Source organism: Mirounga angustirostris, unplaced genomic scaffold (genome assembly GCF_029215605.1).
Source record: "Mirounga angustirostris isolate CCGP_5_RB_7025 unplaced genomic scaffold, mMirAng1.0.hap1 SCAF_8, whole genome shotgun sequence".
NCBI classification, from domain to species: domain Eukaryota; kingdom Metazoa; phylum Chordata; class Mammalia; order Carnivora; family Phocidae; genus Mirounga; species Mirounga angustirostris.
Genome location: NW_026991716.1, coordinates 142,290,066 through 142,302,503, shown reverse-complemented (window position 1 = coordinate 142,302,503; position 12,438 = coordinate 142,290,066). Strand labels below are relative to the sequence as shown.

Sequence of the window (12,438 nt, the reverse complement as noted above, 5' to 3'; positions counted from 1 at the left end):
AATTATTTTATGTGAAAATCATTGGATGATAGCTCTCTCAAGCAATTCATCTTGCTTTTTATCCAAAGTTAAGAGGAACGAGAACATTAAACTCATTTATAAAGGGGCGGGAAATGTAAACGAGAAATCTTGTATCTATTTGATTCTCTATGTTTGGCAAAATATTCAAATACTCAGTGGCCTCAGAAAATTCTTCATATACATGCGTGCTAGAGTCCTTTGTTAGGATGTCTGCATGTGACTAATCAAAATGCGTTTCATCCTCTTTTTTCAGGTTGCAACAGCAAATCTCGCCTGGGCTTCAGTAGCAATACATCAGGTGCAGGTGTGCCTTTGGGGTGTTTTTACAGGGGCTCCCTGAGAGAAGAGTCGTTTAAAGTGCAGCCACCGGGGGACGGGGTGGGGCTTAATAAGGGACTCTAATGTGTTATTTTTGGATATTAGGTATTTTGTTATTTCTGAAATTTTGTGTCTATTCACTTATATTTACTTGTTCCCTGCCTTAAATATCTTGTAATTATTTTTATATATTTATATGTAATTATAAATTATTTATGCCGTAAATGGTGTATGTTCTATTATGGTTTTGTTTTCCACTGAAAGCAAAGGAGTGGTCTCTTCTGGCAGTAGCATTGATATTATATTTTTATGACTCCATTTCCTAAATTAAAACATCCTTTAAACTAAATGGTATATGAAAACTTTCATCTCAAATTTAAAATAGCTGGTTCTCTTGAAAATATGATCTAATTTAAAAGATCACAAACTTTATCGAGTTTCCTGGCAACTGGACTTCGAGGTTCATGGACACAGGAGCTTTGTACCCTCCACTTCTTTTCACTGTTGTTTTGTTTTTTAAATCTGTTTCAGCACACTCACGGTTTGTGAGGGGAGGAGATAAAGTACGTAGTTACAGGATAATAGTATGAGGAGCAAGGACCTTTCAGATCCGACCATAGCAAGTATAAATGGAATATGTGCCCAAGTGGGTGGTGGGCACATACACCACCACCCACCAAGTGTCATTTTTTAAAGTGGAAAGAAGTTTTAAAGAGCAACTCTGGAGGTAGACTCCCTGGATCTGAATGCTGGTTCCATCACTTAGTAATTCCGGAGTGGGAGCATGGTTCTGAACTTCTTTATGCTTCAATTATAAAAGTAAACCCCAAATCTATAGTGTTTTGTGATGATTAAATGAGACAGTAACGCTAAAGCGCATAGAACAGAGCTTAACACATTTAAACATTTGATAAATATGACTTCTTACTAATAATATTACTGCTTTATAAGTCTTTTAAAATAAAAAAAGTAAATAGTATTCAGGAATTGTTATTTTAAATAAGCAGAAATCTCTTATGATTAATAGCCATTATTTTCTATGGTAGGTATGCAGAGGCCTTGCTAAACAGACTGAATTGAATGACTTCCTACTTGATGTATCAAAGTAAGTGTTCATTTCTAGAGTTGAGGTAGGTCTTCTTGATCAGTGGTTTAAGTTAAGTGCAGGCTCGGACAGCGACTGACTGTCCACTGCAGTCAGTAAGTAGTCTGGTAAGAAAGTTCATATTTCAGACCGTGAAGTTACATTCTCATCTGTGTTCACTTTACAAGTGAAGGACTGCAGATTTATATGTGATAATGTTAATTTGCAATTTGGTGTATATTTTCTAAATAGACTCACTAGAGCATGTTAAGGACACTAAGTATTTCTATTTTTGTAGGAGAAAACTGAGAACAGTAGAAGAGGAAATGTTTTAGTTTATTACTTTCCAAAAAGTCCTCTCTGGCATTTTCTACAAATGTCAGTAAAGTAAACCATATTATTGGTAGTATTATTTTAATTTCCCCATGTATGGTAGCTCAGTTATCATTTTAGAGAAAATGTTCCATTTCTCTGAAGTTTGACCTAGAAAAACCTCCTTGGGCTGGCAGTGAAAGCAGTTATAGATATTTATTACATTCGAGGTTCATAACTGGTTTTGCCTGCTACAAGGAAGATTATCCATAGATCTGACCCATCTACTGAATTCCTGAAATCTAAAATAATTCCCCAAGATGTGGTCACTTCAGGGTCACGGTCTCCCTGGCAAGTTAATAGAAGAATAACGTACCTGTTCTTCCACCAGCAGCAGCTCTGACCATGTTCTCTCTCGTAGATCACTTTGGCAGCACTTAATAACATCGTTCACAAGTGTTGTAATCCCATCACTAATTAGTCTGGAGTTGCTGCTTTGTGTTACATGTATTTCTTGAAATATGAAATTAGGGAACCATGAGCGTGAGAGGGCTCTCATTTGATCCCATAGGTCAGCTATGTCTCTGAGAGAGAGAATTAAACAGTGTCTATGGGACACATGATGTTACTACTTCAGAACACATAGAAAGAGAAGCTGTGCGCCTTCCTTTGCTAGTGTATTTGAGTATCTTGCAAGTCTCCCACGGTCCTGTTAGATCCCTGTAAGTCTCTCCCCTAGGGGAAACCCATTTGACTTTACCATATTCCTTGCTGTACGTTCCTCTGTGCACAGAGTGATTAAGCATGTGCTAAGTCTTGCTGGCTCCAACCTGAAGAGGAAATGTAGTCTTCTCAACAAAAGGCGTTGTTTATCATTATTAAGTTACCTTAATTCTGAGTACATTGCTAAATTCATAGGAACCTAAAGTGAAAGCAGTACCTTGCCAATAGATCCTAGATTAACATAGTCCCTGAAATACATGCTTACTGATTCATCTGTTGATCAGGTTGACATTTTAATGTAGGTGCCATATATCTCCAAAATATTTACTTGCTGTTTATAGTAATGAATATATATAATTTACTTGTGCAAAGTCAGTAGGCTATTATCATTTCTTGTATTCTGGTATTACTTCTCAAATGAATTACATTGCTTTCTCAGTACAGTTTAACATTTTAACTTTCCAGTTTTTCAGTGATAATTTATATTTTAACAATATTAATGAGATTTAGCAAATTTAAATATTTTTATTTCAGATATTCATGAAAATATTAAATATGGTGAGCCCAATTTTATCCCTTCATAGTTTTAGTTAAATGCTACAAACTTTCTCTCAAAATAGGTACTTACCAATAAAATATTACTTAATTCATCCTCTGAAATTAGAGACTTCATACCAAAGTTAATGATAAAGTTTTATTTCTCTCTCTAAAGTAATGTTATTGGTTGCTTCCACAAAAGGACAGAAATCAACATTATCTTTACATTTTTTGCTTAAATGTACACAAAAATGGGAAATGTATTCAGTTTAATATGTTCTATGTTGTTATTTAGATTAATTACCAGTTTTATGTTCCTTTTTTTCAGGACATATTTTGATAACATAGTCGCAATAGACTCTCTACTTGAACACATAATGGTAGGCTGCTTTTTATTTTGAAAATGATTGTATTTAACTGTTAGATTCATGTCCTAATACGTAGTAGAATATTTTCATGTATTTGATGTATAAAGCGTTTTAAGTACGATGAAAAGATGGTGCTTAATGAGCGGAGGTGTTGCTTTGATTTATTTGTCACTTTTGATTAATTTTGGAGGTATTTTGAATAACTTTTGAAAAAACATCTGAGTTTTTCATTATTTAGTTAGTGGTGAGCTATACTTTGAAAAAACATTTAGTTCCTTTTTATACTCTCCAAAATACCTTTTGCCTACCGACTGACCTTAGGAATTCCCAACTGACTCTTCTTGATCTTAAGGTCCATTCTGTTTAGTTTTAATCACAATTATTCCTCTCTATCTGGAAGACTAATAGGCACTTGAAGCTGAAAGCCATAGGAAGTAGAGTTTTATCCATATTTTCTTGTGTTGCTGCTTTAGTTCTCTGGCGAGACTCCTTTAAAGAAGCGGCTTACAGCCAAAGTGACCTGTATGTGCACTCCACAGGTTGTCAGGCTTGCTTGGCACCATTCTTGCCCTGTTGTGTATTTTGACAAGGGTTCTTTCTCCTTCTCATTTTCCTGGTCTTTTCTCAAAAGATAGTAATCCTGTGCAGTAAGTTATGGGTTTATTATAGGCTTATCTCCAGGCTTCATGATACACACTGATGTATTTCTCTTTGAAATCATGGCAATTGAGTATGGAGTATTATATGCTCCGTGTCTTGTAGAGACCGAAAGCTTATGAAGGGAATTAGTAACATTAGGGGTTATTTATTGCTTTCAAACCCATTCCTTATTTAATTAGTTATATTGATAGTTTTATTTGGATGAAAAAGAGTTCTTAATTGCATAGTTAAAAAATCATTTGTTTGGCTATGACAAAATTTAAGGAGTTTGTAAAGAAGTGAAAAATATTAAGAAAACTAAAAATATAAATATCTGGATTGACATAGCTTGACTAGGAGTATAAGAAATACTTGTTGACTAGTATTATTAATATTTTCTTTTTAAAAACAGTTTTATTGAGATATAATTACACAGCACACTTCATCCATTTAAAGTGTTCAATTCAGTGGTTTTTAGTATATTCAAAGATATGTGCAACCATCACCAATCAATTAAGAACATGTTCATTACCTCAAAACAACACTCCATATCATTTTAGCCATCACTTACTTATGCCTCCATCCTCCTCCCTCCCTCCAACCCCCCCAACAGTCCTAAACAACCACTAATCTACTTTCTTTTTCTATGGATTTACGTATTCTAGACAACTCACATAAAAGAGATCATGTAACGTATGGCCTTTTGTGCCTGGCTTTTTTTCACTTAGCACACTGTTTTCAAAGTCCACCCAGGCTGTAGCAAGTACCAGAACGACTGCTATTTTTTATCCTTTCATTGGCTGATGAACATTTGGCTTGTTTCCACATTTTGGCTAATGTGAAAAGTGCTACTTTGAACATCTGTATACATTTTTTTAATTGTATTCAGTTGGTTTGGGTGTGTACCTAGGAGTGGAACTGCTGGGTCGTATGTTAGTGTGTGGTTCACTTTTTTTTTTTTTTTAAAGATTTATTTATTTATTTGAGAGAGCGAGAATGAGAGAGAGAGTACATGGGGGGGGAAGGTCAGAGGGAGAAGCAGGCTCCTCGCCGAGCAGGGAGCCTGATGCGGGACTCGATCCCGGGACTCCAGGACCATGACCCGAGCCGAAGGCAGTCGCTCAACCAACTGAGCCACCCAGGCGCCCTGTGGTTCACTTTTCGAGGAACGGCCAGACTGTTTCTGTGCAGCTACACCATATTATGTTCCCACTGGCAGTGCACATAGGTTCTGGTTTCCCCACATTCTCACCAACGCTGGCTACCATCTGGCTTTTCGACCTAATGCCGGTGTTATCCAAGGACAGAGAAAAGGAAAGCCATTGAGCAAAATATTGATGCAAAGGTCAGAAATATATAGTAACAACAAACTCAGGAGTAAAGATTACATCACAGCTAAACAGCATTCACCCCAGGAATGCAAGAGTGGTTCAACAGTAAGTAATAAAGTAATATAATTCCTTATTCTAATTGAGTAAAGGAAGAAAAATTACATCATTTTAATAATGGCATACAACAATTTTATAATGCTCAATACCCAATAACTGCAAACTCAACAGCAAATTAGGAATAGAAGGAAAAGTTACACAGTATCTGCTGGGGACCTCCAACAAACATTCCTAACAATTAGGTAGGAGAAGTGTACACGTTGAGGAAAATTTGTTACTCTCGCTGCTTCCATCCAACAGTGTTCTTGTTTTCACTGAATTTTAAATCCATTCTTGTTACTGGAAATTGTTTTCCACTTACGAGTAAACCTCTGTGTGTGCGTGCGCGTGCGTGCATAGGAGAGGCGGGTGGCTTTTAGAATGACCTTCTGATTCTTGGAGCTCATAAATATTCCCAAAAGGTGTCTAGGATTTCTCTATTCCTTTTCAGCGTGTGAGAGCGCCATTTCAGACTGAAAGCCTAATATTTGGGGAGAATGAAAATGTAAACATATGTTCAGAATCACTAATCTCTGAACAGAAGCCTTTCTCACTACCTGTAATTGTTCTTCAGTTGATTTTTCAACATAATAACCTTATCACTGAACAGTAGAATTCTCTTATCAAATATGTATTTTCTTACCTAGTTGTCGTTTTTTCTTTTTTAATTGAGGTGTAATTGACAAACAACATTAGTTTCGGGTGTACAATGTAACAGTTCAACACTTGTATACAGGACGAAATGATCACCATAATAAGTCTAGTCACCAAACATCACCATAAAAAGTTACCCCCCCAGATTTTTTTCTTGTGATAAGAAATTTCAAGATCCACTCTCCTAGCCACCTTCAAATATGTGCTGTAATACCATTGAGTATAGTCACCATGCTAAACACCACACCTCCATGACCTATTCATTTCACAACTGGAAGTCTGTATCTTCCGCCCTCATCGTCCATTTTGTCCACCTCCATCCCCCTCCACACTGGCAACCACCACTCTGTTCTTTCTATCCATGAACTTTGTTTTGTTTTATTTGTTTGTTTTGTCTTTTAGGTGCCAGATATGAGTGAGACCAAATAGTATTTGACTTATGTTACTTAGCATAATAGCCTTCAGATCCATCTGTATTGTCACAAAAGGCAAGATTTCCTTCTTTTTTATGGCTGAGTAGTATTCCATCGTATAGACATATACCACAGTTTATCCGTTCATCCATTGGTGGACACTTAGGTTGTTTCCATATCTTGACTATTGTGAATAATGTTGCAGAGAACATGGTGGTGCAGGTATAGCTTTTCGAGTTAGTGTTTGTTTTCTTAGGATAAATACCTGAAAGAAGAACTCCTGGGTCATATGGTAGGTCTGTTTTTAATGTTTTTAGGAACCTCTGTACTGTTTTCCATAGTAGCTACACTAATTTACATTCCCATCAACAGTGCACAGGAGTTCCCCAATTTTCCACATCCTTTCCAGCACTTGATAGTTCTTATCTTTTTGATACTGGCCCTTCTAACAGGATTTAGGTGATACCTCATTGTGGTTTGGGTTTGCATTTCCCTGATGATTAGTGATGCTGAGCATCTTCTCATATACCTCTTGGCCATCTGCAAGTCTTCTTAGGAAAAATGCCTTTCAGGTCCTCTGCCCATTTATTAATTGGGTTGTTTATTTTTTGCTATTGAGTTGTATGCATTTTTTTATGTATTTTGGAGATTAGTCCCTTACCAGATATGATTTGTAAATATTTTCTCCCATTCAGTAGGTTGCCTCTTCGTTTTGTTGATGGTTTCCTTTGCTGTGCAGGAGCCTTTCTAGCTTGAGTAGTCCCACTTATTTTTGCATTTGTTGCCTTTGCTTTTGGAATCAGATCCAAAAACAAAAACAAAGAAACAAAAACATTGCCAAGACCAGTGTCCAAGAGCTTACTGCCTATGTTTTGTTCTTGAAGTTTTATGGCTTCAGGTCTTCCATTCCATTAAATGGATTCCATTTTGAGTTAATTTTTTTATATTATAAAATATTAGTCCAGTTTCATTCTTTTCCATCATGGCTCTCTAGTTTTCCTGGCACCATTTACTGAAGAGACTATCCTTTCTCCACTTATATTCTTGCCTTCTTTGTCATAAATTAATTGACCATATATGTGTTGACTCTCTATTCTGTTCAGTTGATCTACATTTCTCTTTTTATGCCAAAACCATTCTGTTTTGATTTCTATAGCTTTGTAATAAGTTTGAAATCAGGCAGCATGATGCTTCCACCTTTGTTCTTTCTCACAATTGCTTTGCCTATTTGAGATATTTTGTGGTTGCATACTAATTTTAGGATTCTTTATTCTAGTTTGTGAAAAATTCCATCGGAATTTTGATAGAGATTGCATCAGATCTGTAGATTGCTTTGGGTAATATGGACATTTTAACAATATTAATTCTTCTAATCCATGAGCATGGAGTATCTTTCCATTTATTTGTGTCTTCAGTTTTTTCATCAGTGTCTTAAAATTTTCAGTGTACAGGTCTTTCACTTCCTTGATTAAATTTATTCCTAGGTATTTTATTCTTTTGATGTAATAGTAAATGGGGTTGTTTTCTTAATTTATCTTTATGATAATTCGTTGTTGGTATATAGAAATGCAACAGGGGGCACCTAGGTGGCTCAGTCGGATTGAGCATCTGACTTTTGGTTTCAGCTCAGGTCATAATTTCATGGGTCATGAGATCAAGCCCAGAAGCATTGGGCTCCACACTCAGCAGGGAGTCTGCTTAAAGATCCTCTCCCTTTTGCCCATCCCCCCTGCCAATTAAATAAATCTTTAAAAAAAAAAAAAAAAGGAAGAAATGCAACAGATTTTTGTATGTTCATTTTGTACCCTGCAACTTTTTACTGAATTTGTTCATTAATTCTAATAGTTTATTGGTGGAGATTTTAGGGCTTTTTATATGTAAAAGCATGTCAGTTTTACTTCTTTTTATCAAATTTGAATGCCTTTTATTTCTTTTTCTTGCCTCACTGCTCTGGCTAGAACTTTCAATACTGTGTTGAACAGAAGTAGTGAGAGTGCGTATCCTTGTCTTATTCCTGATCTTAGAGGAAAACCTTTCAGCTCTTTATCATTGATTAGGATGTCAGTTCTCAACTGTGTTCATCTGTCCTTCTCCCATGTTCAGTGAGCATCTTTATGACCATTACTTTGGATTCTATCAGGTAAGTTACTTATCTCCATTTCACTAGTTGTTCTTCCTGAGGTTTTATCTTGTTCCTTTGTTTGGAACATATCCTCTGTTTTCTTCATTTTGCTTGACTCTCTGTGTTTGTTTCTATATATTAGGTGAAACAGCTGCCTCTCCCAGTCTTGAAGGAGTGACCTGGTGCAGGCAGTGAACCTTATCATTCAACTTGCCCTAGTGCTTGGTTGTCTTTCAAACCTTTGTGGTTATCTGAGGAGGCTGATTTATTCTGATAGGTCCCCGTTGTTGAGGGTGTGTCAAGACCTAATAGTGTTGCACAGGGAAAGATTTCAGTCAGCACCTGGTTTCTGGCTGATTGGAACCAAGAGTGTCAGGCACCAGCTTTTGAAGTATGCAGATATATACAGTCCTGTGGGACCACAGTCGTGAACCCTGCTGGCCTCCAGACCAGGTGATCTGTAAAAATTGGTGACAATTGTAAAAATCAGGGCTCCAGACAAGTATATCAGCTCCTTTCTGAGAGGAACTGGCAAGCTGTAGCAAGACCAAGGGAGAGCACAAAGATGGCGTCCCCACCCTGCTTTCCCAGATGGCGCCTCCGTAGTCTCTTGATGTGTGGCAAACCTAAGTCTGCTCCTCAGGTTGAGGTGCCAGGACAAGTAAATAGGCCTTCTTCACAGGAAGACTAAGGGTGTGTTTCAGTCTGCTGTCTGTGTAGTGCCCTAGGGTAGTAGCCTGCCAAGAACGGTCTGTCCGGTTGTCACAATCCTATAGGACCCAGGAACGCAAGCTCCCCGCCTCTGCCAGCCTCCCCAGCCAGATGATCAAGGGGCATCCCCTGAACAGACTTCCTACACCCTGCCAGCTTTAGCGAGGCTGAGGGAGAGCACTGGGCTGGGGTGCACCCACCAGCTTTGACAGGGCCATGGGAGAGCGCGGGGCCAGAGTGTGGCCCACCAGTGCTGTCAAGGTAATAGGGGAGTGAAAAAATGGCACCCACCAGCACTTTTGTGTCCCAAAAGGCTCCTGCCCATCTGGCAGACAATTTAAAATTAGTAAGTGAATCTCCTTCACATACATTCTAGGAGCTTTTCCACCTGCTGCTTTGTGCTGGTCTCTGGGCAAGTAAGTCTGCATGGGAGCCCGCTAGGTCTACTGGGTATAAGCCCTGTTGGTGTTCAAAGCCAGACATTGTAGGGGCTTCGATATGGGTATATATACACATGTACATATGTCCTTCTATTCCATTTTACTAAAGTTTTTATCATGAATGATTGCTGAATTGCATCACATGCATTTTTGACAACCATGAAGGTAATTGTGTGATTTGTTTTCCTTTGTTTTATTATATTATGAAATAATAGAGTTTATGATGCTGAACAGTTCTGAATAAAGTATAATTTTTAAATATTGTAATATGTTAATTTATTCCTAAGTTTGATTTGCTGAAAATTTTTATTTATGAGTTTTCTTCTGTTTCCAAGGTAAATTGGTTTGTGATTTTCTTTTTTTATAGTATCTTTGTCAATTTTCAGTATCAGTAGTTTAGCAAGGGTTCTAAAAATAACTGAAAAAGTTTTGTTCTTTCTGAACATAGAACACTGTAAATGGGATGCGAATTTATTTGAAGATTCTTAAATAATTCATATTTGAAATCATTTGAGCCTGAGACCTTTTATGGGGATAATTCCTTGACAGTTGTACAGTTGTCTTCAGATTTTTCAACTCCTTCTCAATACATTTCCGTTTTCTAGAAAATTGTCCATTCCATTCAGATGTTTATAAATATTAATATAAATATGTGCCAAAGTGTTAAGCAATTAACATGACCTAGGCGATAGGGATGCAAATTCCGCTTCATAATGTAATCTCTAATAGTGTAGGATCATTATTATTATTTAACAATTCAAGATCCCATGAGTTTGCAGAATAGATGGGTGATTCTTCTGTTTGCCATTACTGTCTCCCTAACTTTATGTCATTCATCCTTCCTCAAATATTTATTGAGGGTTCTTAGGTTATGGAGATCTTATATGTTCTAAAGGGTTGGCGGATGTTTTTTGTTAAGGGTTGAATAGTAAAGTTTTATGCTTCATGGGCCGTACTCTATTGCAGTCACTCAACTCTGCCATTGTAGCATCCTTAAACAATACATAAAGGAATGAACATAGTTCTTTCCCAATAAAACTTTATTTATAAAAACAGACAATGGACTAGATTTGGCAGATGGATTTTAGTTAGCTGACCTCTACTCTAGGTATTGTGCTGGGTTTTTGGAATATTGTGGGGAGAAAAAGAAGCAGTTTCTTGTGTCACAGAATTCATGGGATAATGGAAAGAGACAAATTGTAAGTTATCGTACTGATAATACCCAATGTACTCAGTCCCCGGCATAGCCAGTATTTTTTGAGTGAGTGAGTACAGTTTATAAAGACAAGTATAAACTATGAGGATGAACCAGGGTACCTAAACTGTGCTGATTTCTTTTCATTAAATCTGTAGTTTTACATGAGATTTTATATTTTCCTCTGGCCACAAGGTGGCCCATGTCCCTCTTGCATAGACTGTGACGGCTGTTTTTCTCTGAGAATCAGCTCTTTTCTCTGGAGAATAATTTTATGTCTAAAATCTGGAGGGTTGAAGTTGCCAGAATTCTTAATCCAGGTAAATATGCTAATTGAACCGTAACTGTGGTCTGAACCCACAAAGGACAGTGGGATATTTTAGGCGTTAAAGAAATAATTGTGGAAGGAAATTGATGAACAAGTGAATGACAAATGAATACACAGTTTTCCAATTAGAAATGAAAAGGCATACTTGTTTTAAGAGCATGGGCCATGAAAATGACTAGTATGAGTTCAAATACCCTATCTGCCATTTACTAGCCATGTGATAGTGGACAAGTCTAGTTACCTCTGTGCCTCAATTATCCTAACATGTACGGTGGAGATAAAAATATTCCCTGACTTAATATTGTGATTGTGGGGATTAAGTGAAGGAAGACTCAAAAAAGTGTGAGAGTTGGCACATACAGTAGACACTCGATGATTGTTGCACGTTATTATTAACGCAGCAAGTAAAATGCAACAAATGTAAATATGAACCTCGTTAGAAGTTGTATTTCATATTTTTTCACGACTGCTATATCTCAAATGCCAGCCAGTCAGAATGCACTGCGGCCTTAGAGCTGACAGGGCTGGTACCGGGCGTGAGGGTCGAAGCCTGGAGGTCCTGGAAGCGAGGCCGGGGTGCAACAGGGCTCGGAGGGAGGGAGGCCAGCAGCTGCTCTCCGGCCCCCAGGATGGTCCTGCCATGTTTCAGCACCCAGCCCGGGGCACCTGCGCAGAGCAGCGGTGTCTGCCAACGTCACCGTGTTAACAGGGACGTGCAGTGTTTGTATTCGTATACCTCTGTTTGTTGAGTTTCAGTGCCAGTTTTCCACACAGAGTATAGATCAGCTGAAATTTATATTTATTTCTGGTAAAGTTTGCCTTTAAACTCTGAATTTCTCATTGGCTTACTCTCGTTTTATTGTTTGTCTTTAGATATATGCAAAAAATCTGGTGAATGCCGATCGTTGTGCACTTTTCCAGGTAGACCATAAGAACAAGGAGTTATATTCAGACCTTTTTGATATTGGAGAGGAAAAGGAAGGAAAACCTATCTTCAAGAAGACCAAAGAAATAAGGTACAGCTGGAAGTAGAATGTCCATACGCTGTGACTGCCGCTGTGCAGATGTCCTGTTACCCACTCTCCTGTGCCTATTCGCAGGTGTGCTGACAGTCCTTGTCATACTGTGATATCATTCCCACCAGGA

General features: G+C 37.7%; 1 protein-coding gene across 14 annotated transcripts in view; it reads left to right on the top strand.

Annotated features, from left to right (window-relative positions):
* The window catches only part of PDE10A (phosphodiesterase 10A), a 297,734-nt gene that overhangs the window by 223,038 nt on the left and 62,258 nt on the right, over positions 1–12,438 (top strand). For 13 of the 14 annotated variants that reach the window (XR_010413848.1, XR_010413847.1, XM_045865868.3 and 10 more), the window contains 4 exons: positions 275–325; positions 1,386–1,444; positions 3,324–3,375; positions 12,166–12,308. Coding sequence is in view for 12 of the 14 variants with exons in the window: in XM_045865868.3 (XP_045721824.1) it covers positions 275–325; positions 1,386–1,444; positions 3,324–3,375; positions 12,166–12,308 (305 nt within the window). In the remaining 2 variants the exon portion in view is untranslated. The remainder of the gene's footprint in view (positions 1–274; positions 326–1,385; positions 1,445–3,323; positions 3,376–12,165; positions 12,309–12,438) is intronic. The other variant, XM_064598343.1, reaches the window with a different exon arrangement.